General features: G+C 46.6%; 1 protein-coding gene across 1 annotated transcript; it reads right to left on the reverse strand.

The window, feature by feature from the left end:
- Positions 1-75: 75 nt before the first annotated feature.
- LOC135407598 (alpha-protein kinase 2-like) lies at positions 76-23,293 on the reverse strand. The gene is made up of 11 exons (XM_064642776.1): positions 22,827-23,293; positions 15,834-17,515; positions 8,587-11,434; positions 6,290-6,437; positions 5,460-5,587; positions 5,334-5,369; positions 4,290-4,564; positions 4,089-4,177; positions 3,631-3,848; positions 2,750-2,798; positions 76-773 (listed from the first exon to the last, which is right to left on the reverse strand). The coding sequence occupies exons 2-11, from the start codon at positions 17,322-17,324 to the stop codon at positions 539-541; spliced, it is 5,517 nt and encodes a 1,838-aa protein (XP_064498846.1). The 5' UTR covers positions 17,325-17,515; positions 22,827-23,293; the 3' UTR covers positions 76-538.
- Between the last annotated feature and the right edge of the window lie 860 nt (positions 23,294-24,153).

Consider the following 24,153-nt stretch of genomic DNA (forward strand, 5'->3'; position numbering starts at 1 on the left):
AATTAGAAGACAATCATGAATGGCTTTGTTTTTTTAATACAAGACATGTAAGTGGGAGAAAAAAAATGACAAGAGTAGAATCATAGTAGGATTATAATATGCAAAAATCTGGGAAAGAAAACAATTTTTCTATAGCAGCCTGAGCAATAATACTGTGCAAAACTTGTACTAAGTGGCATCTTAAATATATTGATGTTTCCCTAGCAGTTGAACCCACAGGGCCACGGGTGCAGACACAGAGAAGGGAAGATGTTCTTCAGTGAGCTGTGCTGCACTCAGAATGTGGAGATACCAATCCACAGGACAGCTGTAAAATAACCCAGAGATGGCTTAGTTTGTCTTCAAAATCTTGCCCCAGTGTTAAATCTCAGGAACCAAGAGCACAGAATCAGCTCCTTCCTTTGTTGCTGACATCAGCATCAGGATGACTCCAAAACAATGTCACAAGGCAAAAGGCCAAAGTTACCCCCTGAGGTCACTGGTGCCTGTCACCGCTCTGTGTCCTCGAGAGCAGTCTCACAAGGTGGGACACTGTGACTCAGTGCTCTGAAGAAATGAAGTCTCTGTGTTCTCTGGCCTTCTTGGGCACCATTTTCTTTACAGTCGATGAGCTGGGCAGGTTTTTGCTTTTCGTGGATGTTGCTTTCCTCTGTTTTTGATGAGTGGTTCGGAGGGATTTCAGCCCCAGCATCTCACAGTACTTATTGCACTGGTGCAGGGCTCTGAATTGCTCAATGAAGGAAAACGAGCAGTTGCCTTTAAACCCTTTGTATCTGTAGCAACAAAGAAAAAAACAGCCAAATGGGATTTCAAGATTCATTTTCAGCACAGGGAGGCAGAGCATGGTTTCTGACTCACAAGCAACTTGAAACCTTAAGCAAGTCTCCTCCACCCAAGCTGGCTGGAGAAGCACTGATTGTCACAAAAACTCAAACTGAGCCTGTGAGAGGTGAAGGGAACTGGGTTACAAGCAGTGACAGAAGAGGGAAAAGCATTACAGAGGCAAAGCTCTGTGGGCTGGGTCCTGGCTACTGTTCCTCATTACATTTAGTTGGGAATACAATTGTCTGCTGGCTATTTTTGTCTCAGTAACACACACATGAAATCCATGCTACATCATTCTCTGGGCACAGTTGTGCTGACCCCCATGAGGAGATAAGGTTGTTGCACGAGGTGTTATCAGAACCAGAAGCTATTTACATACTTTTCTTATGAAGTAAATAAAAGCCTCTCTAAACAGCTTTGCTATTTGTGTTTGGGACTTGTCAATTCCTGCGTGTCTTTGAAGGAACATCTGCACAAAGAGCAGAAACAATAACACTTGCTCAGACACTTTAAATGCATAATTGAATGGTTTGCTAACTAACTTTAGCTTTAGAATTCAACAAATGCCAAAAATATTTGCAGTACAAGTAAGAGCATGAGTATCTTGCAAACAAGAGACGGAACATTTATATTAAAATCACATTATTATTTTGATTTACTAGCTTTGCTCCTAAATCAAGCCACCCTCATTCCCCTTCTCTAAAATAACTGGTTTGCATTTGATCTGTGGCTGCAGCGGTGCCCCAGGTAACGCTCCTTGTCCATGTGGGACCTGTGAGGCACAGGTGAGCCTGGCTTTGCTCTGCAGTGTGCAGACAGCCCCAGGGCTCACAGCAGGCCATGGCAGAACTAAGCTACAGATGTGAGACCACAGGTCTGCATGAGTTCTCCAGCTCTGTGCTCTTTGTTAGGCACTGCTCCCCCCAGCCCCCTGTGCTCCCAGACACAGTGTTTGTTCTGCACAGCTCCAGTGACCCTCGCTCTGCTCGGTGTGGCAGGGCCTGGGAGCTCCATTCAAACCAGTGCTGTTAGACCTGTGGGGTGTGACTGGGGAAGATCCATTCCTGGAGAGCCTCCATGGCTTCTGAACTGCACAGCCTGCCCCAGAGGGCTCATGCTCAGAACACCAAACACGGACCACTCCCAGCCTGACCACAAGGGTTCTTTGCACAGCACTTCTCATTACCCACAGCTGACTCAGAAACAAAAGCCCCAGAGAAGCCCATCTCCCAGACTCAAACCAGATTTTCCTGAAATCTGAAGGGGGAATGTTGTGTTTGTTCCCAGGCTCTGGGGGACAAACGCCTCTGTTGCCATGTGCAGCAAAGTTAAACTTGTCAGTGCCCCAGAAGCAGGCAGAGTTTCAGATCCACACCTGGCAACCAGCACTGATGGTTGGGTCACTGTGCTCCCGATTCCCTCCTTTGTGTGCACCATTCCTGGATAAATCCCTGAGCACTCGTGTACAGTTCTAATCTGGCTCACCGCGTGCACTCAGAGCCAGGCACTCTGCTGGGTTAGTTTTGTTTCTGTTCGCCAAAGAAGCCACCGAATGGCTGATTTTAAGGCTCGGCTGCCTGGCTCTGGTGCACCCCAGTGGCCACATTAAAAACGCTTCCCAGGCGTTCCGGTTCCTAGCTCGGCTTCGCCCTCTGCTGACATGAGCATTGGCTCTGCTTTGGGCAGAGTAATAAAGGTGTTTCCATTACAGGTGGGTCTCCATAAATAGGAACAAAAAGAAGTTAAAGACCAGATGAGGATTGTTTTCTTCTAGGTTTAAAACAAGACTAAATTTCCAGTGCACCCTCCGCACCCCCTTTAACTGTGAAGAGACAGGTGTGTAAAGCACAGCCCCATGCTGAGAACTGTGAAGAGACAGGTGTGTAAAGCACAGCCCCATGCTGAGAACTCCCATTTCACTCACCCCTTGGCCAGGGTTGCTATGCCAACGTCCGTTAACTTCATCCCCACACCTACAGGGCAGAAGGAAACACACAGCTCAGGTTACACTGGAATTTCTGGGAAGAGCTTCAGATCCATTATTTATGGATTCACCTTTTCCATTTTAATTATTTGTCACATTTTTTCCAAAGCGTTTTAAGTGCCCCAATTAAAACCAGGATGCTTATTCTCTGTGTCACCAGCAGTTTCTAGAAGTCAGGCTCATACACTGGTTTATGGCTGTCAGGGTGATAAACAGAGCACAGCTTGTTTTCCTGTGCTAAGATTTTGTTCTTTCTTCTCCCTTTAAATTACTTCAGGGATCTTGTTTAGATGCCTTGCTGCTAATTTTCCTGCCTTCTCTTGTAAAAGAATATGGGATATTTTCTGATTCCAAGTTTTTCTGGTTAAGAAGGGCCTGTCTTCCCCAGTCCCAAGTGCTTCTGTGCACACTGCAGGTGGAAGCACACCCACAGGAGCTGAGGGAGGATTTAGCAAACACAAGCAGGGGCGTTTCTTCACTGTTCCTCTTTTTCAGGGAACATGTTTTTTCAAACCTGGTCAAGACTTGAGTGTGGAGCATTCCACTGCTCAGGGATTGTTGGTGAGCAAATACAAGAAAAAGGGAAGGACTGGGTTGTCATTAACACCTGAAGGCTTTCACTTACAAGCCATTTCCTTAACCTCTGGGTGGTGAGCCAAAAATCCAGATTTGACTCATATTGAGTGTCCTGATTCACTAAGGGCACAAATGGAAGAACAACTCTCCCCTTAAGAGTGTAAGATTTGTTCTTCTCTTCAAAACTGTCTTCTTACAAGAACGTAAGGCAGGTAAAAATTGCTCCTCCTCAGGAGTGCACTCACCTTGCAGGTCAGTGACAAGCAAGTTCCCACTGGTCTTCTCATACACCCAGTGCTGGAAGGTGCAACACTTCTGGCCAGCCTCAGAGTCCCTTCTCAGGAAGTTCACTTCCTTGCCATCCTTGACAGAGTATTTCACAAACTCCCCAACGAGCTCCTCCTCCACTGTGGCATAGGGGATGTTATTAGCAGGGCGATGAATAAGAAAAATCGGAATGATCCTGAAATCAAGGGATAGAAACTAGTAAAATTCAGAGAATTCTTTCAGTGGGGGAATAAGGAACAGACAAAAGCGTGCAGTAATCTCAGAGAGTGAATGAACAGTCTAAAACAAGCCAAGAGAGCTGTAACACTGTTCCCAGGTTTCCTCTTTAGTAAATACTCCTAGCAGTCAGTGGGCTGCCATGGCACAGGACACTATATATAAGCATATAGGTATATAAAAAGCTACATATACTCACTCTGGTACCTCCCCAAAGCCTGCCAACGTTTCAGCTTCAGCTGCATATAACTTGGCATACTCTCTTGCAGCATTTTGGACACAGCACTCCTGTGTTACAAACAGATACACCAATGGAGTATGGCTCAGAACACTTCACAGCTCAGCGGTCTGAAGATGCTCCAGCACAGTTCTCCCCCTCTGGGGGGAGAACTCAGCTCACCTGCAGGGCCAGGTTGTAGTTCTTCTGCACGAGCTCCTCCCTGCTGCCGGTGCCGTGGGTGAGGGCGCTGTGCACCTTGAGCACGCAGGGGTGGCCGGGTGCGAACACGGGCGCCAGCCCCTGCCTGACGCGGCTGCGGAACGCCCGCCGGTGCATCCCCTCCCCGAAGTGCAGCTCCTCCGTGGCGATCACCCCGCGCAGGTTCCCGCCGAAGTAGCTGTCGCTGAGGGAATCTTCCCGGAACAGCAGCTGCATGAACTCGATTTCTTCCACGCCTGGAACACAACGGGAATTTGTTCTGCGGGCACGGGGAAAGGGGGGACGTGGGAGAGCGAATGCATCTCTCCAGGGAGCATTCAAAAATGTTTGTTACAGCTGAAATCAGGGAAGACTATGGATTTCACCCCTTTAAATGATCACTGGAATCCAAACGGAAAAATATTCATAAGGGGAAAAAAAGTGGTTAAGCACTTAGTAAAAAATTCTAATGGCACTTCAAGTGTCTCTAACCATAACATTTCAGGAAACATCAGAGAAGAAGATAAATGGGAGAACTACAAGGAAGTCCTTCCAGCTGGCCCTTGCAGTCACCTCTGGTTTAGGCTTGTACACCACTGCCTCTCTTTGAAGCACTGAGGAAACAGTGCACAGAGAAGACCAGAATTAGGACGCTCCTTAACTCCACCTCAAATTCTCTCTGGATCAAAAGTTATACAGTCCTGTTACCTGAAAAGTCCTGTCTTTATTTGTGCAAGGAAATAAATGTTTAATTTTATTCTTTGAGAACCAGAAAGCAAACCCAGGAGCTGGAGCCCACGATCACTGCAGGGTGCTCAGGAATGACAAAGCCATTGGCAAGGCACTATCTTTAGCTGCAGCACATCACACATGCTGAGTGTCACTGAACATGAGCTAACATATGGGGAAAGCATTCCAAAGCTTCATGGCTGGCTCTCCTGGAGTACAGTTACACAGCAGGGGACCTGCAAGGACCTAGAGCTCTGTGTGTGTGTGTCTGTGTGATGCCAGGCACTTCACACTTACCTTCATAACTCTGAAAGCTGGAGAGACGCTCCAACACTACAAGGAAACAAAGAAATTGATTTTGTAGTAAAAACTATGAATGGAAGCTGACATTATTAGTAATCCAAATGAAAAACTGAGGTTTACCTGCAGCAGTCAGATGAAACTCAGCAGTCACCTTTCCATACATGTTACTCAGGCAGCAATAATACATTCCCTGGTCTTGGTTACTGGCCTTAGCTATTTCCAGAGAGACAGGAGAGTCATCCTGAGCACTGCAACAGAGTATTTCATGTCATCACACCTTACTTGTTATCTCTGGAAAAACTGGTAAATTTGATCTCTCTGCACTGTTTGTTTATTAAAAACAGCCAAATTATTTAGCAGATAATGATATGTATTAACACTACAACGGATATTGCAGTACAACAATCAAAATCACAATAGTTAAAACAGAATCAGAATGACATGGGAAGTTTAACCAATACAGGCAACTTTTTCTCTCTGCTTAAAAGAACCTCTGAGGAGTCACCTTTCTACAAAAGGAAATACATATTATTTTTTTTTTTGGCTTTGGGTAATATTAATTTTGTATTTCTGAAACATTATGAACAGATTTTAAGAGCTACGTGATCAGAATGTCATTACTGCTATGGAGGAAAATAACTAGAATTTTAAAAGCTGGATCCTGATAATGGCCATCCTCCTCTAGATTAAATGAGTTTCAAACTTAATTTGATATTTTAAAGTACTTGAAATTTGGATGAGACTGGATGGGAACAGGCTGAGAGGTGATGGAATGCAAAGTATGACCAATATCAGTGCACTGGGAGAAGATCTGCTTCTTAATTACCCTGTTTAAACTTGGGGTTTGCACCTACTGCACTAATCCTCTCAACAGGTACAAGAGTGAATCCCTGGCACATCTTCCCAAAAGCTATTCAGGAACTCCCAGTCCTTCAGAAACATTCACTCACCTTCTCTGCAGCCGAGCCAGGATCTTGGAATCTTTAGTCCATGTAATGGTGGAGTCACCATGAATGTCACCAAACTGACAGCACAGCTTCACAGTCCCAGAGCATTCAGGGAACAGCTCTGCTTGGATCTTCTTCAGCAGCCTGGGAGCTGGAAACAGAAGAGCCACAATTAAGGATTAGAAGATAATGATGTTGTTTTGGCATTTTAACATTTCATGTTAAGAATATGAACACCGACAACCCTGGTAAATAATTGGGACTGCTTGTGCCTGAATACTTGTAACTAGTAGATTCTTTTAGCTGACCACAGCCTTTGAGAGAAAAGACTTTAAGTCCCAGGAGGTGAGGAGTCTCCAAGGTGTTCGTGGAACATACCTAATACCCTGCCAGGCTGGGACTCTGCCAGATGCAAGGATGGCCCCATTTCCTGTAAAACACAGCCCTGTGGAGAGCCCACAGCAGCTGAATATTTGCATCTGGCAGTGTCAGTGGTCTTTGCTCCCCTCTTCACTTTCAGAGGATCAGTTCCCTACCTTCGCAGCCACAGGGCATGGCTCTTTAGCTAAACACTGACCATCCAACAGCACTAATCCAAGAATCCCTCAGAGCACTCTGCCCAGTCCGGAAGGGTCCTGCCAGCCTGGATCTCTGCTGGGACCTTCCACTGCTCACACACTGCTCCAGCCAGCCTGGATCTCTGCTAGGACCTTTCACTGCTCACACACTGCTCCAGCCAGCCTGGATCTCTGCTGGGACCTTCCACTGCTCACACACTGCTCCAGCCAGCCTGGATCTCTGCTGGGACCTTCCACTGCTCACACACTGCTCCGTGAGCAGGAGGAGGGAGGGGACTTGGGAAGAAAGGGAATCGACATCATAGGGAAAGGTTTTGGGATGATGACACATCCCTGTGCTCAAGTGACACATCCCTGCTCGATGTAAGAGATGCAAAATGCGAGACGTTCTGTTTCCTCCTGTGTGAGCTCTGAGCTGCTGAGCTCTGAGTGAGCTGCCATGGCACATGGCCCTGGGGATCCCGGCCCTGCAGTAACACTGAAGGAATGCTGGAGCCAGCTCAAAGGCTCAGGCACCTGGAATTCAACGCTATTCCCAATTCCAGCCCCAATCCAGTCTAGGAGTTCCCCCACTCCAGATCCTTGGCACAGTCCAGTCCAGGTTTCCCCCCTCTTCTCAATTCTGGCCACGATCCAGTCTGGGTTTCCCCGGATTCCAGCCCTAAACCAGTCTTATCTGATGCAGCCTGAAAGTTTAAAACATTGTTCAAGCATAGCCTCAGGTAAGGGAAACAGGTCAGGCATTGCTCAGTCACCATTGTTTTGAAGGAACCTGTCTCTCCTCCCACACATTTGGCTTTTAAAATGTGATTAGAAGAGCAGAAGTCTCCCCAGACTGCACTGTAATTCGAATGTCTGAAAAGCTTCACAGCTGTGTAACTTACCTTTAGCCACTGTTCAGTCTTGCTCTGATCTATTCAATCATTTTATGATGTGAACAGGAAATATGCAAGAAGGTAAAAATAAGATCTCGGTCCTTGTAAAGTATCCATAGAAACAACAAATCCCTCATCTGCCCAGCTGTCACGCTGCTGCTACTCCTGTCTGCATGGTGTTTTACCTGCCAGCAACCTCCCAGGCACTGGCAGCAACCTGCACCTCCTTTCAATGACATGTTTCCTATGTCAGTTTAATATTGCTTATTTCCTCGGTGTCAGGTGTAACAGGAATGCAGAACCAGCCAGCAATCAGCAGGTGAGGACTGCAAAGAATTATGTTTATCAGGGGCACCCTACTGCTAACAATAATACTTTGATAGTAATAAATCTTGGGGTAACCAGGAGGGGGCAGTTGCAGTTCTGCTCCTACACTGGGAGCCACAGTGTAGGAGCATAACTGGGAACATAGCCCTGAGGGAACAGAACAAGTACTGGGCTTGCAGCTCCTACACCTGTGTAATTACATGGTACCATCACACTGTACATCCCTGAAAAGTTACTCCAAGACACCAATGAGGCAGTGACTATTTCAAACAGGTTACAAAGTTCATAAACTGAATAGATTTGCCAACTGGAAAAAGGATGTTCAGGAGGGTTCAGCCCTGTGGCATGGGCACAGCACCCATTACTCAGTGCCCAAACCTGGGAACAGAACTCCAGGAGGGCAGGACACCTTCAGCTGACTCAGACTTCAGGAGGCTTGCGGTGCATTTCAAGACTCTGAATTTCACACAGTAGCCAGAACGGCAGGAAAGGACAGAAAAGAAAATCAGTTTTCTCTTACCTTTGCTATCCTTTTTCAAAATGAGTTTCCTTTGCTCTTTTCTGTCTTCTTTCCGAGTCACGCCTGCCTCGCTCTTCCCAGACTTTTTAACAGCGCTGGGATCCTTGCTGACACTTCCCTTCTCCTCCAGTCGGGGCTTTTTGGGCAGAGTTGCTGATGGTAATTTCTTCTTAGCTCCGGCAGCTAAATGCCCACCCTTTGCTGTGTCCTGTTTACATTTGATGGGCTCAGGCTCTGCAGCAGCTGGTGGTGTCTGGCAGGATTTGGACCCTTCCTGGTTTCGTTGCCTTTCTGCGTTGACTGGGAATGGATCACACGTGGCCAACGCCAAGGAGAAGGGCTGAGTTCTGCTGCAGGGGGTTTGCTCTCGAAAACACTGGTTGCTCCCTGAACCTACTGGTGGCAAATTAACTAAGGCACTTACTACACTCTCTGCTGTCCTGACTTCTTCCTCTTTATCGTGTTCAGTGGACTTAATTGAATAATCAGCCTCAGTTACCTTGCTGGAGGGGATCAAGTCAGGGCAGGACTGCTCTGTGCTAGTATTCATAATCTGTCTCTGAGCCTGGGAGCTAATTAAAGTGTGCAAAGGAGCCTTTGTTTCAGCTCCATCTGAGTTACATTCAACAGCTCTTGGACTCTCCTGTGCATTTTCACACAAGGCTGCTTCCCCCTCGGTCTCTCCAGGTACCCTCTGGAACAGATCCTGCGATGCTTTGCAGCAAGTTTCCAGCATACCCAAGTTTCTGTTTCCTTTGACTCCAGTGGGTGTGGAGCCAGTTTTTACCTGACTTCCAGTGCCAGGACACGCCACTGCTGCTGCACTGGGAAGAAGGCCCTCTGAGTGGCTGGCAGGTGTGAGGAACAGCAGTGTTTCTGTCCCAGTCAGTGGCTGGGAATCCGACTGATCCCCCGTACCTCGATCCTTTTCTGCTGTGCTGTGGTGCTCACCTGGAGCCTTCCTGGGCAGCAGGGGACTGGCTGACGTTACACTTTGGGAGGCACAGGTGGGATACTCTGAAGAATCTATTTTTAACTCTTCATCAGGCTCGAAGGTGCTGTCAACAAAAAATACGTGTTGTTCTGCTGTATAATGAGGGGACACTGCAGTCTGACTCCCTGAAACCTGACTAACTCCTGAGTCACAGGAAGTTTCAGCCCTGTGTTCATCAGCTGTGTAAACCTCTCTCTGTTCTCCTCCTGGTTTACCTGGTTCACAGCTGGGCACTTCTAGATAAAAATCGCTTAAAAGCGGATCCTCGGAAGAGGGAGTGAATGCCCCTTCTTGTTTTGCTATTTCTGTCAGTTGGTCTGTATTTTGGGGTAGATTCTCATGTGTTATGGTTTCAGGAGTCTTAATTAAAGGAGGCAATTGCATTACAGAACGGTATTTCTGTGCATTAGAAACAACCTGAAAATCCTGACAGCCATTAATTTTTGAAAGATGGCAACTATCAGAATTAGTGTCATTTTGTGCATTCAAGTCTGAGTGATTTCCATCTTCTTGTAAATTCACTTCATAACTTTTATGTATGGTGTTAACAGAAGAGTGTTCTGCATGTGTAAGCTGACAGGTATTTTCACTGGGGAAAATGTCTTTTTCTTCAGGGAAATAAGTCAGTCCTCCTCTTGCTGGATAACAGTCCCTAAAATGACAGCCTTCCCCAGGTACAGACTCATTTATCCAGGGTATGTTGTGTTCAGCATGAAGTAACTGTCCAGCTGTCCCATACAATGTATCTGACACATCAGCTGGGTTTGCTTCGGGATGTGCTAAATTACCACTCTGAGCACTTTGGAACCTTTGGGGAGAATGTGCTTCCCATGTTTGGGAAGCATTATTAACAGTAAGCTTTCCTTCCCAAGCCACAGTGGATCCACTCCTATCTGTTGGCCTTGGCTTGCAGCACTGCCCTGGGCTGAAGAGGATGCTGTTTGCTGAGGTACAAATGGACAGGGTCTCCATCTCATTTCCAGCACCAGAACCTACACATGCACCCTCTGTTCCCACCACTTGTGCCAGACAAATGTTTCCTAGGGATGCACCCTTACGTGCTCCAGCTCTCTGAAGGAGGGTATCAGGAACACTGCAGTCAGCTTTCCCAGTGCTGAGGTGACTGGCTGGCTCTGTGACGGGTTCCTGCTCTTCCATCAGATCCATTGGCAAAGGATCACCGGAACAGGTCTCCTGCCCAAAGTTCACTTCTCTAACTTTGACATCTGTCGGCCTCATTTCTAAGCTTGTGATCCCCCTGTCTGCAAATGGGATTTGACAGTCTGAGTCATCTTCATGAAGAAGTTTCCACAGCTTGTCATGCACTGCAGATATATCAGCATCTCCTTTGCACCCAGGTTCTCCAGATTCCAGGACTGACTTGGGATTAGCTTCGAACGCGAGCTCATCACCTGATAGGCTGCAGGGAATATCTGGGGCACTGCTACCATGTATGTCAAACCCAGACCTTTGCTCTCCCTCTCTTGGCTCATCACACAGCTTTGCAGAAGAGAGAACAGCACACAAGCGTTCCTGTTTATCAGGAACAGAGTCTGCACCCCATAAAGGAAAAGCTGAAGCGTCATTCTTTGATCTGTTGCCATCACTAATAATTTCTTGTCCAGAGAAGACTTCTTGGTGACAACCTTCCCTCTTATCCCAAGGAGCACAGTGTAGAGAAGAAGTCTGTAAATCTGCATTCTTTGCTTGCGGTGTGTTTTCAGTAGAGAGCATTTCTGCAGCTGGCTGGCTGGTTCCCACACTCTCACAGGCCCTGAAGATGCCTTCTGTTTTGGGCTCCATACAGAGGTTCTCACAATTCTGGGTAACACTTTCAAGATTAGCACCTTGATTCTACAGAGAAGAAAAACAGAGAAATGTAATTAAAAATTAAATATTAAAAATGCAGCTTGACACGGGCCTGAACTAGTCCTGGCTTGAAATGTACTTTTTTTAGGTTGTTTTTGTTCTTGGGTTTTTTTTAATATTTTTCAACAGTCAAGTTTCTGACTTGTACTATCAATCTAATGGATTGAAATCAATCTGGGTATGAGTCTGAAAGGAAGCACGTGTTGTTCCTTAGAGAAGGATTTGTAGTGAAGCATCTCCCATGGGCTACAGTGTGCTCAGACTTTTTAGGCTCCAGAAGTTCATGGCAAAAGGATTACCGGCTGTAGCAAATATTGCTTTCCTTTGCTGCAAAAGCCACCCACTTCAGCTGCAACTCCTTTCATCCTTTCTGTTTCTCCATTCAGCTTGGGTAGAATGTGGAGCTGACCACATGCTGTGGACAATGGGGAAGGAAGAGATATAGAAAATTGTTGTCAATGACTTTTACTGCTGTTCCCACCACAAGCTCCACGCAGTTGTCACCACACCGTCTTCAAAACTCCTCAGCCAGCGCATACTCACCCAGAAATCCTGAGCCCAGGAGCCTCAGCTCCACACCCCAGTGCCCTCTGCCCCTCAGTGCCCTGCTCTCCTGCTCAGCTCTGCTCTCAGAAGGTGTCAGTCTCTAGGTCTTGCAGTTTAGACACACACCTTCTCCCGAGTCAAGGGGCATGTGAGCCTAGATGTGCCTCTACAGTCAGTTCCAGTTCTCAGTTCTGAGCATCTGGACTGAGCCTAGTGCTCCTTCTGCCACTTCCACTTCCCTCTCTAACCTCTGGAAAGCAGCCTTTATTTTCTCTTCCTTACAGGCACAGCAGCCTCAATCACAGCTTTTACTAGAACCTGTGGAATTCCTGCTAAACGTGTTAGAGACGTGGTCGATCCGTCCCTGCCTGCTGTTGGTGTGGCACTGGACAGAGAGCCCTCACACCCATGGGAAAGGGGGCACGTCATTTCAAGAACCCTATTGTCTGTCTAACCTGTGGGACTGTCCATGCTGGCATCTGGGTATCCCTGAACACTGACAGGGACAGGGGCTGAACACTGAACACTGACAGGGACAGGGGCTGAACACTGACAGGGACAGGGAACTGAACACTGAACACTGACAGGGACAGGGGCTGAACACTGACAGGGACAGGGAACTGAACACTGACAGGGACAGGGAACTGAACACTGACAGGGACAGGGGGCTGAACACTGAACACTGACAGGGACAGGGGAGTGAACACTGAACACTGACAGGGACAGGGGAGTGAACACTGAACACTGACAGGGACAGGGGAGTGAACACTGAACACTGACAGGGACAGGGGAGTGAACACTGACAGGGACAGGGGCTGAACACTGACAGGGACAGGGGCTGAACACTGACAGGGACAGGGGAGTGAACACTGACAGGGACAGGGGCTGAACACTGACAGGGACAGGGGAGTGAACACTGACAGGGACAGGGGCTGAACACTGACAGGGACAGGGACTGAACACTGCCAGGGACAGGGGCTGAACACTGCCAGGGACAGGGGCTGAACACTGCCAGGGACAGGGGAGTGAACACTGACAGGGACAGGGGGCTGAACATTGAACACTGCCAGGGACAGGGGAGTGAACACTGACAGGGACAGGGACTGAACACTGCCAGGGACAGGGGCTGAACACTGCCAGGGACAGGGGCTGAACACTGCCAGGGACAGGGGCTGAACACTGACAGGGACAGGGGGCTGAACATTGAACACTGCCAGGGACAGGCGAGTGAACACTGACAGGGACAGGGGAGTGAACATTGAACACTGCCAGGGACAGGGGAGTGAACACTGCCAGGGACAGGGGCTGAACACTGACAGGGACAGGGACTGAACACTGACAGGGACAGGGGAGTGAACACTGACAGGGACAGGGGCTGAACACTGACAGGGACAGGGGAGTGAACACTGACAGGGACAGGGGAGTGAACACTGACAGGGACAGGGGCTGAACACTGACAGGGACAGGGGCTGAACACTGACAGGGACAGGGGCTGAACACTGACAGGGACAGGGGAGTGAACACTGAATACTGACGGGAGCGAACACTGAACACTGACAGGGACAGGGAACTGAACACTGTTAGGGACAGGGAACTGAACACTGACAGGGACAGGGGAGTGAACACTGACAGGGACAGGGGAGTGAACACTGAACACTGTCAGGGACAGAATACTGAACACTGACAGGGACAGGGTGCTGGCTGACTGCTAACAGAGCCCAGCTCCTCAATGACACTGCAAAGCCTCCTGGCTCTCTGTACACTGTGTAACATCATACAGCTGGCACAGTTGGCTTTTAGGACCTACTATTAATGAAGCTGCTTTGAAGCACCAGGTAAATAAAGAATTTCACCCTGGCTAGACCATGAGGTCATGAAAGGAGTGAGGAGCCTCCCACCTTGACCATCCAATGGAAGATGTCCCCCAGCACAGCAGTTGCTGCACGAGACACAGTGCAAGGGTTGTTCCAGTTCGAGGCAATCCGGCACCAAGGGGAAGTGTAAATCCTGGGGTCATTAGTGCTGCAGTCCCGTGGCTGCTCTGGACCCTCAGCAGACCGGAGGTCAGCAGATGATTCCCACACGGAGAGGGAAAACACAACGCCCTTCCAAAGTGGTGGGCTGTGGGGTTTGCTCTGAGCCCCTCACCTCGCTCCTGGCAGAGCTCTCTCACACAGCAGGCTCCAGCAAACACCCCAGGGCACTTCACCTCAACCTGTGTGCAGCAACAGCAGCTGATGATTTCTTGCCTTTCTTAGGTTATGCAGGCAGAACCCTGAGGAGTTTCTGGCTCACTCTATGGGAGCTGTGAGAAGCTGTCCACATTTTCCTTGTGTTACAAAGAACAGTTTCCAGCTGGGATGCTTTTGTTTGGATCATTTTCAAGACCACATAATTTTGAACCTACACCTAAATTTCACTGTCATTAATGAATGTTTAAAACCAGGGGTTTGAGTTGTGCCCAGCTCTAGCCCTTTTCTGGACACCAATCCTTCTTTTTTACCTAATGCAAAGTTTTGGCCATGGAATGCGGACAGAAGGAATCCACACTGCCTGCAGGTACCAAGAGGAACTGGCCAATCTGAAATTTGGCCATGGTACTCACTGGAACATAACAGCTGCTCTTGGCCAGGAGGCTCCTGGGATTTAAATTATTGTACTGCACTTGTGGAAAGAAATAAAACAATGCCTCTGGCAGCTCACGGCCGTACCCTGCCAGGAAGCTCTCGGGAGGTTAATTCCGAGGGAGGGTATTCCCCATCATAATGTGCTCCTAAAATGGGACTGAAATTGTATGTCCTATAAAACCAGAGAAACCTACAGCCATCTTTCAGGAAGAATTCAGTGATTTTTTGACTGCTTAAGACACCCCAGTGGTGAGATTAAAGTCACTGTACTGTGACTCTACATCCAGAACTGGGAAATGTTTTTGCCCCAATACTCAGACGAAGAAAAGCAACTAGAAAAGGCTTGTGTAGTCATAAATATTTTTTTCTGTGCAATTAACTGTACACCTTCGAATCAGAAAAGTTGGTGATAATAAGATTATTCATGATTTAATATTCACGCATAGGTATTTATGTATCTTCAATCTCTGTGAAATAAAAATGATGATCCCACTTTCCCACTTAGGAAAACTGGTGGAGCATCATACCTGCACATACAGTCTGTCCAGCTGTACTGACTTCCCCAGCTGTTTCCTACCAACACCATCAAATATGCAAGCACATGGAGAGTACCACTTTGGGGCTTTTATCTTTTAACTGGGCTGCACATTTCAACTGGAATACCTGCTTCTTTCACTGTTTGGTTCTTAAAAAGCAAAGAGCCCCATTCACCTCTGTAACATGAACTCTCTGCATTGAATTCCCTTCATTGTTATAAATCCAGAGCAAACCTCTGTTGATTTGGTTTAGGTTTCCAGCACCATAAATGGAGGACAATTTTGTTTGTTGAGTATAAACTGAGAAGAAAGTAAATCAAAGCATTCTCTGCTCACAATAGGTATTCGAGAAACCTTTTGGGTTGAAACATTACTTTGCTAAGACCTGTTCAGTAGCCTCCATATCAGATTTCCCTATCCAGCTGTCCAGAGGCCCATTAGTGCCTCTCACCATTATCAGGCTCACTCTATAATTAGAACAGCTTAGGCTTTACTTGGGCCTTTTTCAAACCCAGATTTCCCTCCCAGCCGTAGCTGTCATTCAGAAGTACATGAATAGTACCTTTCAAAGTAATTTCAATTTTACATTATTTTGTGACAAGCAGGAATAAATGGCATTTAAATCAGCAGAGCAGCTCTTTGCATTAAGTGATAAATGATAAACACGTTACTTACCCCGAGTGAGATGTTCTCATCTGGCATCTGATTTTGCTCAGACAGGCCCCGAGTCCTTCTCCTTTCCCAGTGACAGTCTTTATCTGCCTCTTCTGGCTGACACAGACCAGCCTGCACTTGCAGGCTTTCTGTCTCCCTGGGAATCTGTGGTGAAAGCACACCTTCCTGCCCGGGAGCGCTGGATTCCCTGCCCTCTGCTGCAGCCTGGAAAGACTGTCCTAGAGTACTCACATATCTGCAGAGCTCTATAGGGTTTAACAGCTTGAAAAGGTTTCTTCTCAGACTTTCTGTTAAGGTGCAGACAGTGTGCTGGGCGTTCTCCTGGGGCACGTCCCTGCCCCCCTGCTGCAGCAGCAGGGAGCTTTCCCCCAGCACGACCCGCTCGGGGCCGGGCTCCGTCATTGTCCCTGGAGCCCGACGTGTCCCAGCAGCTCCTGTGCCACTGGCAGAGGGCTCTGCCCCGGCAGGTGCAGGATCCGTGTGCTCTGCTTTCTCAGCTGAGGAACCTGCAGCCAGGTGACCACTTCCATTAGCCTCTTCTTCACTGCTGGGGGGTTCATTTCCAGGGGCTGCAGATGCAACAGGCACTTCACTCTTGTCCTGGTCTTTCAGACTGGTACTTTTGTCTCGGTGGTGTCCAACAGTGAGAGTCATCTCTGTCTGCAGAGTTGACTGGCTGTACATAGAGGGGTCTCTCCTTACATTTACTCCTTTGAATTTTGAGTGATGCCCACAGAAGCCAATGGGGGTATCCATAGGCGTAGTGTTATCTGACACTTGGAACACACAAGGCATTTCACTGAGGAAGTAAGCACACCCATCACAATCCTTACCCAGTTTTAGATCATCTTCATCATCGCTTTCTAATAAAAATTGTAATTTCTTTTTCCAGATTTCATCTTCACGCGCTGTCAGCACATCTGAACATTCAAAGTACTCCAGGTCATCATCAGAAAAGTCATCACTTACACTTGGAGCTTTCTCTGTATAAATCTCCAGAACAGTGGCAGGATTTGCAGAATCATCTTTGTCAAAATAAGTGGGATTTCCTATGGGAGTATCTGCCTGCTCACTGAGCAGGGAATTCATGGTTAGAGGACTGTCCAACCCAGTCTTTTTACACACCTGGACATCTGCCAGAGACTGACCAGATCCAGGGTGTTCCGTGTCAAGGCCACAGTTGTCTGTGTGACAAGTGGTTACATCTGTAGGGTGGGAAGGCAGCTGTGTGCTGCAGTATTCCTCTGCTCTTCCAGCAGTGACAGCCACCAGACCGTTCCAGTGAAGCAGGTCATCACCATTCTCTGACAAATGCCTGAGGCAGGAAATATTTCCCTGGGATTTAATCAGATTTTTTACATCCATGTTGTCTTCTGTGTTAGGCACGTGCCTGTGGGATTTCTCAAATGGGGACAAGACTTCTGCTTTGCAGAGCTCCTCCAGCAGTAAACGGATGATTTCAGGAGAGTCAGAACCTCGTGAAGTCAGCATGGCTCACCCTCACAGGGTGAACTCCTGTGTTTTGTAAAATGTTTCCCATCTTGCTCATTTCACCCTGAGGTGTCCCATGCGCTCATTCAGGACAACAACAAATTCTGGGGAAGTTTTGTTCTTTGTATCTGGTTGCAGTTCAACAAACGTCATTCTAGCTGTCAATAAAGTGCAGATCTCGCTCTGTGCACCTGCAAATAAAAGAAACCTGAAGTTTAAAATTACTTCTGAAATGGGTATAGCTTTTTCCTAGAAGGTGGTCGATTGACACATACTTGCAAGCATTTTCAGAAAAAGAAACCATTATTTAAAAGCCAAGGTCAGACATTAAAGCAGTAACCCTAACCCAGCTGCCTGTGCAATGACAACTAAAGGCAACACATTGCAACTGCCCGCAGTGACCTGTGGCACTGGCACAACAGCAGGCTGTTCCTTCAGCTGGCATCATAGGGACATCAGTTCCAAACCCTGCTTGCAGAAATACATGGAACAATCACTCTGGTTAGATTTTATAGGGCTATTTCTCTTTTAAGCGATTTTATTGCACTTGGGCTTGATGTTTGTCATTTTGGTTTGTCATGAGGTTGGTTGGCTCCAGCTTCTGCTCCTGTCAAGTCTGACTCTCCAACAGCTGTGGCAGTCACCTGGGTGGCGAAGAGCAGGAGGCAAAGGTGGTTAAGGGGAAGGACACGAGAAGGGACAGTGTTGGGCTGTGTGACAAACACTTTGACTGCATGTGCACCAAGGAGCACAGACAAACAGCACCTGGCAACCAGACCAGCCTTTCAGAGCTCTGATCACGTTTTGCTTTCCATTTCAACTCTAAGGAATATAAATAATTAACAGAACAAAAATGGAGCAGCAGGGAGTAATCCTTTCCTCACCCGTTTTATTACAGTGCCATGGAAGTACCCTCCAGCATTCAGCCATCTCCTCTTAAATATGCATTTGCCTAATGTTCCCTGTTGCACTCTTTTAACTCTGCCCTCATCTTTGCTTTGCAGAAGACCAGATGTCTCTTTCCTCTTTTTCGGAGGGTGTGAGTTATTTTAAAAGCATGCTAATTTCCCCTGCTGAAAAGAGCTATGGCAACATGTTATTACTACAGATTGACTCGTGAAGGGCCTTTACTAAAGCCATTGTACTGCACAGTTATCACTGTCTCAGTTCAGCTGCACTTTGACATTGAGGGGGAAGGAGCTGGCAGATTTCTCCAGATGACAACTGGATTGGATTGTCATACACTGTCAGATCCAACCACAGAAATGAAAGCAGAATAACGTTCCAGGAGGAAAACTGCAGTAAGTGATGGTTTTCCATCCAAGACAAAGAGATTATTTTTTTAAATCTGGGAGAAGATAGAAGGTATTAGATTTTTAAAAATTCAATTACTGAATTCAGATAGAAACTGAAAAGAGAACTGCTAGTATGACAGCCTCTCAGCTCCTCAGGGAAACAAATAAGGGTGTTGCAGCTGCTTGTCTCAGGTCTTGCTCTGGACACCAGTGATGTTATTTGCTCAACTGGGGCCTGGCTCATGACAGGAGACAGTGAAGCACAGCTTTGGAGGAGGAATTAAAACATCAGGGGTTAGCAGGTCGTGGAAGGAAAGATGCCTATTTTGGATCTCTAATGGTCTGTAAATATATTTTCCATCTTCACTGATCAGAACCACGGCACTTGTTGGGGAATTTTTATGGTACCCCTTGAGGCAAATCAAACACACGTGTGTGCTCACCAGGCTCTGCTGCAGCCTGAGCTCAACGCCCTGGAACTGAGGAGAAGGGAGAACATGCTTTTCCATTTAAAATTCAGGCTTCATCAGAACTCCACACTGGTTGTGAAAAACCTATTCGCTACTCATATGAAAATATTGTCTGAAATTCCAACTCTAAATATAAAATTTGACTGCTCAAACTTATTTTCATTAAAATGCCAACATTTTTTCCCAATTTGAAACCCATTTTTATATGTTATTAACAAGGTTCAATATTTTATCATTTATTCTAATTGAGAACAAAATATTTTTGAAGAACCACACTTTAACATGGAAGGAACAACACTTAAACAAGGGGTTTTTTTAGTAATAGCCATTTTGCATGTAGTTTTGGGCACAAAGCCACTTCTACTGATTTCAGAAAAAGCTGCAGGCTTAATCCCAATGTCACCAAAGAGAAAAAAAATTACTGACAAAACTATACAAATTTGATTAAATGTAAGAAATGGCTATTAATTTTCCTTTCTCGCATCACATTTTCCCCTCATTTATTTAGTTATAACCAAAACACAAATCTTCCTTCGTAGGTAATTTTATATTCATGGAAATTATTCCTACAGAAAGCTTGTGCATTGTACCAGTCCAGTAGTGAATTTGTGTCTTTCTGTGAGGTTCATGTCCTCCAGAGTGGGTGGAAAGAATCCCCTTTATGGCCTCTCAGCAGTTTCTTCTGTTCTTTGCTGTCTATTCATCATGCAATCTCAGTTCCCTGTGCAGCCCTACTCAGCCCACACCCTTATTCAATAGGATTCCTTCCTATCTCTCAGCTGCACTTGCTCCTCCCTGCCCTTCCCAGGATCTGTCTGTCTGTCCACCCCCAGGAACTGGCTCCCCTTATCACCACCTCCAGCTCCAGGACCCTCCTGCGCATTCCCGCGGCACAATGGGCACCTGATCTGTGCCCACCCCTCGATCCACGGCACAATGGGCACCTGATCTGTGCCCAGCCCCGGATGGAAACATGCCATGACCCCCAAAGGCCCCCTGGGACCTGCCTCACACCCACGGCAGCACGAAGGAGTGGGAAGGGTGAGCCCACCCAGGGATATCTCATTGGAACACCCCGGGCAATGACACTGATAATTCCACAGTGTTTCACATTCAGAAACATCCTTTCATCAGCTGACACTTTGGTGTCTTTACACCGAGCTGACACGGGGCCAGGGGTACCTGAACACAAAGGGAGAGCCCCATAACCACCCTGTGCCTCAGAGCACACGGGCCATGGCTGCAGGAACTGCTCTGCCCCAGCCACACCAAGTCTGGCAGATCCCTTGGCCTTAGCCGGGCAAGGATTAACTTTCACCAAACTCTGGCACTCAGAAGCCCAGTCTTTCTTCTCTGTACACACATGAGGAGGATGGGGATGTGAGTGTAATGCAGTCTGCTCCCCTGTTCCTGCAGCACTTCTCCAGCAGACAGAGCCTGGTTAGAAAGTCACTGGAGTATTTGGAGCTTGTGCTTTGTTTTTTATTCTGAGCTTCTTGGTCTGAGACAATTAACTCCCCAACTGACAGCACAGTTTCCTACTATCACCTCCACTCCAGGCCAAACTTTGGGATCTGGATTTGTTCTTTTGCAAAACAATTCTTATCCCCTAGACTATCCTACCAAATGTTAGATTTAGCAACAGCTGCTTCTCCACATGCCTGGCATATTATATACATTTCCATACCTCCCTTTAGAGAAATGTTACATTGGCAGGTAGCTAAACCACAAAGAAAGCTGGTGGGTACAATTAGACTTCACATAAGATAAACATGAAAAATCTCCAAACCAAACCACTAATCACCACAGAACCTTTCTTTAAGATGAACAGAAATGGTCATACATTATGCAGATCCAACCAGAAAGCTCGCTGGTACGGACAGCAGGATTTCAGAAATATTGATTAAAGGGGCAGAAAGCAGCAAAAGCAGAACAGAAACCACACAAAAAAAAAAAAGCAGAAAGGAATCTCCACTAGCCACAGGATCCCAAGAAAAGTCTCACACAGTAGTGTCTAAAAGGTGGGACGAGGTGGAGCTGAGAAATGAAGATGCCATAGTCCTAATCACTCTAAAAACCTTACAGATCCTTCCCAAAAATCACTCCAACGACCTCACAGCTCCTTTACAGAAATCACGCCAATAACCTCATGGATCCTTCGCAGAAATCACTGCAGTGACCTCACAGATCCTTCCCAAAATGACCAACTACAGCACCGTGTGTACAACACACACCCTGCCACCTGGGAAATCTCAGTGTTGTGCTCCAGTGCCATTATATTCCAAGGTTAATGCTAATTCCCTTGCTGCTCTCCCTGGAAATATTGCTCAAACATGCCTTAACTCTCCTGCAGAGTGTTTGCATATGGTTTGTATAGCTGCAACTCTCCTCTAAGAAACCAACAGCTGTAATTCCATCCAATCCATGTTCCCACCCTGCCAACCATTTTATATTTGGGAATATACACATTTTTTTAGTTCCTCATACAGGGCACCTCTCAAAAGAGATTTTTTTACGTTTAACATTCTTCTTCTTCCAAAGCAGAACAAAACATAGACTTTTCCAGTTATGCAATAAACACAGACATTACACACCCACTTGCATTTCTTAAGTGAGGTATTATATTCCCTATATGGAAACACATACAATACATTTATGATCAGAAACATACAACTTGACTTTTAAAAAAAAGCTTCCCATTAATGTTTTCTTGTATTTAAATGCTTATTCTCATGTTCTCTCTTTAAGCTTTTTCTTTAAAAGAAACCAAAGTAACAAACAGTAACTACAACCACACTATTCTTCTATAAATCCTTCGAGACACCGCAGTCAAATGGAACACTTGGAGCAGCATATTTGTCAAGGAGTGCACACTGTCAGAAATCAAACCAGAAAAACCACTGCACTACCTAAACCAACTATCACCAAAATATGTCATTGCCAAAAATACTGTGATATGTTGTGGTTCTTCAACTGCCAGCATCCGAGACTTTTGGACAACTTTTCTGTTTTAGTGCCCCACCCACCGTGAACAGCCCCATGGTATAAAAACACCCCAGCTATAATTCACTGGCTAAATGCAATAATAAACGACTGGCTCTGCATGCCTCTAACAAAGACCTTAACATGGAGTAATTAAAATAAGCAATCACAGCACAACTCTTCACACTGATCTGTCTTAATCTATTTTTAACATCTGCCAAGCATCTGACCCCGTCAGATTGAGCAATTCATGCAGCCTGAGAATCATCTATTTCTGCTAAGTGACCAGATTTTTTTTCTCAGCAATGGAAGAAAATTTTTACCTACTGAGTATTAGAACACGCAATATGTATTTAGAACAAATAAAATGCATTTTTCAGGATACCTGGTATCACTTACACATTCTTCAGAGAAGGAAGCTTGTTTTCATATGACTTTTGCAAGTTTATATTGCTGAGACTCGGTGGAAATAGTACCAGTGTAATTCTAGAAACATTGAGCAGAATTCTAGATGCAATGCATTTAAAAAAAATCAGTCTATCAAGATATGGAAAAATTACTATTCTTTAGCAGGAGCACATAACAAATCCTATTTCCTGTTCAATAACACTACAAGTCACTACAGTCGTGTAATGCCTTAAGAATAACGTAACTTGCCCTTATTCCTTCACTCGTCTGTTACGATTCCCAGGAGCAAAAAGCAGCCGAGTAACGTTTGCAGTGCAATCCCCCCGAGCCCCCAAAGGCACACTCACCCGCAGGGCCCTCCCTGGGCATTCTAGCAGCAGGCTGGGCCCGGGCTGGGACCTGGTGCTGCAGGACAAAGGACGCTGCGCTCGTGCATGGTGTTGGGAGCCGGGAAGCAGCCGCCGGCTTCGGGGGTGTTCTGCTGCTGTGACCTCAGGGCAGAGAGTCTGATCCCTCAACAGGTTGACTTTTAAGAGAGACGATTTCATTACATGCAGCAGATGGCCCTTCCTGAGAAAACCTCCAGCAGACAGGGAGTTGGCAGTGAGGAGAGGGCACATCCTACTGCCATAGAAGTCCACAGGAATTTCCTCGTGGCTGAGGGAGAGAGGAAGTGTTGGCCTTAGCTTTTCACACTAAAGCACTGGATTGTTTTTTGGAGAGCGTGCCTGACTGCTCTGCTAGGCACCTGGGGAACTTCTTACTTGCTGGAGGCTAAGCACACAAAAGTTCTGCTGAGCGTGAGAAAATCCACAGTGCCTAACAAGCAGGCTGAGGAGATCAAAGGTGGACAGTGGACTTTTAACAATCACTACATAGTGGACTTTTAACAATTCACCTGTGATTCACATCCCTCAAAGGCAAAAAGGTGAATCCTGAAGTAAGAAAGTATTCCCAATCCTGTTACACAAGGAGCCAAGTCTCACACAGGAGGAACTTCAATGAATTGCACAAACTGCTCTGAGCTCAAAGGATCTGGAAAGGGCTGAAAAGCAAGTTTTGTGCCAGGATTTTTTTTAAGCATTTTGCAATAATGGCAGCTAAAACTGGTTATGAGATACTACCGTGCTAAATACTTCTTACTCCCAGTGTTATCTAGACCCAGATAGGAAACTGGTGTGTTCAGCAATAAATATAGCACCTCCAAACACCATCATTCAGGAATAGCAACAGGGATATCTGTTTTATGTAACAGTCTAATAGCCAAAATAACCCCCAAAGAGACGAGAGGCAGCCACGTTTATATCATAAAATAGTCTGGGTTGGAAGAGACCTTTAAGGGTCTTATATTCCACCCCCCTGCCATCGGGAGGGACACCTTCCACTAGACCAGATTGCACCAAGCCCCATCCAACCTGGTCCTGAACACTTCCAGGGATGGGGCACCTAGCACCTCCCTGAACAACCTGAATGCTTGATCACTGATTAAAAGTGTTAATTAAAATTACTTTCTAAGGCACTTTCAGTCCACTTTGAGCAACTTGCAACTCCAGAGAGATAACAATTCCCTTCAGATCATTGCCCCACTCATCTGTCCATTAGCAGTGATGGAGAGCAGCCACGGGAACATCTCTTTGGGAGGCTCTTCCCAGGCCGTCCCTGTTCTCCCACGCT

Source organism: Pseudopipra pipra, chromosome Z (genome assembly GCF_036250125.1).
Source record: "Pseudopipra pipra isolate bDixPip1 chromosome Z, bDixPip1.hap1, whole genome shotgun sequence".
Taxonomy (NCBI): domain Eukaryota; kingdom Metazoa; phylum Chordata; class Aves; order Passeriformes; family Pipridae; genus Pseudopipra; species Pseudopipra pipra.

What these genes read in the sequence shown, in the direction of transcription:
- LOC135407598 (XM_064642776.1), bottom strand. Translation starts at nt 17,324, where the DNA reads ATGCTGACTTCACGAGGTTCTGACTCTCCTGAAATCATCCGTTTACTG. An exon ending in ACTACAACCTGGCCCTGCAG is followed by an intron (nt 4,178 to 4,289) that starts GTGAGCTGAGTT and finishes TTTGTAACACAG; the next exon opens with GAGTGCTGTGTCCAAAATGC. An exon ending in GCTTGTCACTGACCTGCAAG is followed by an intron (nt 2,799 to 3,630) that starts GTGAGTGCACTC and finishes TCTGCCCTGTAG; the next exon opens with GTGTGGGGATGAAGTTAACG.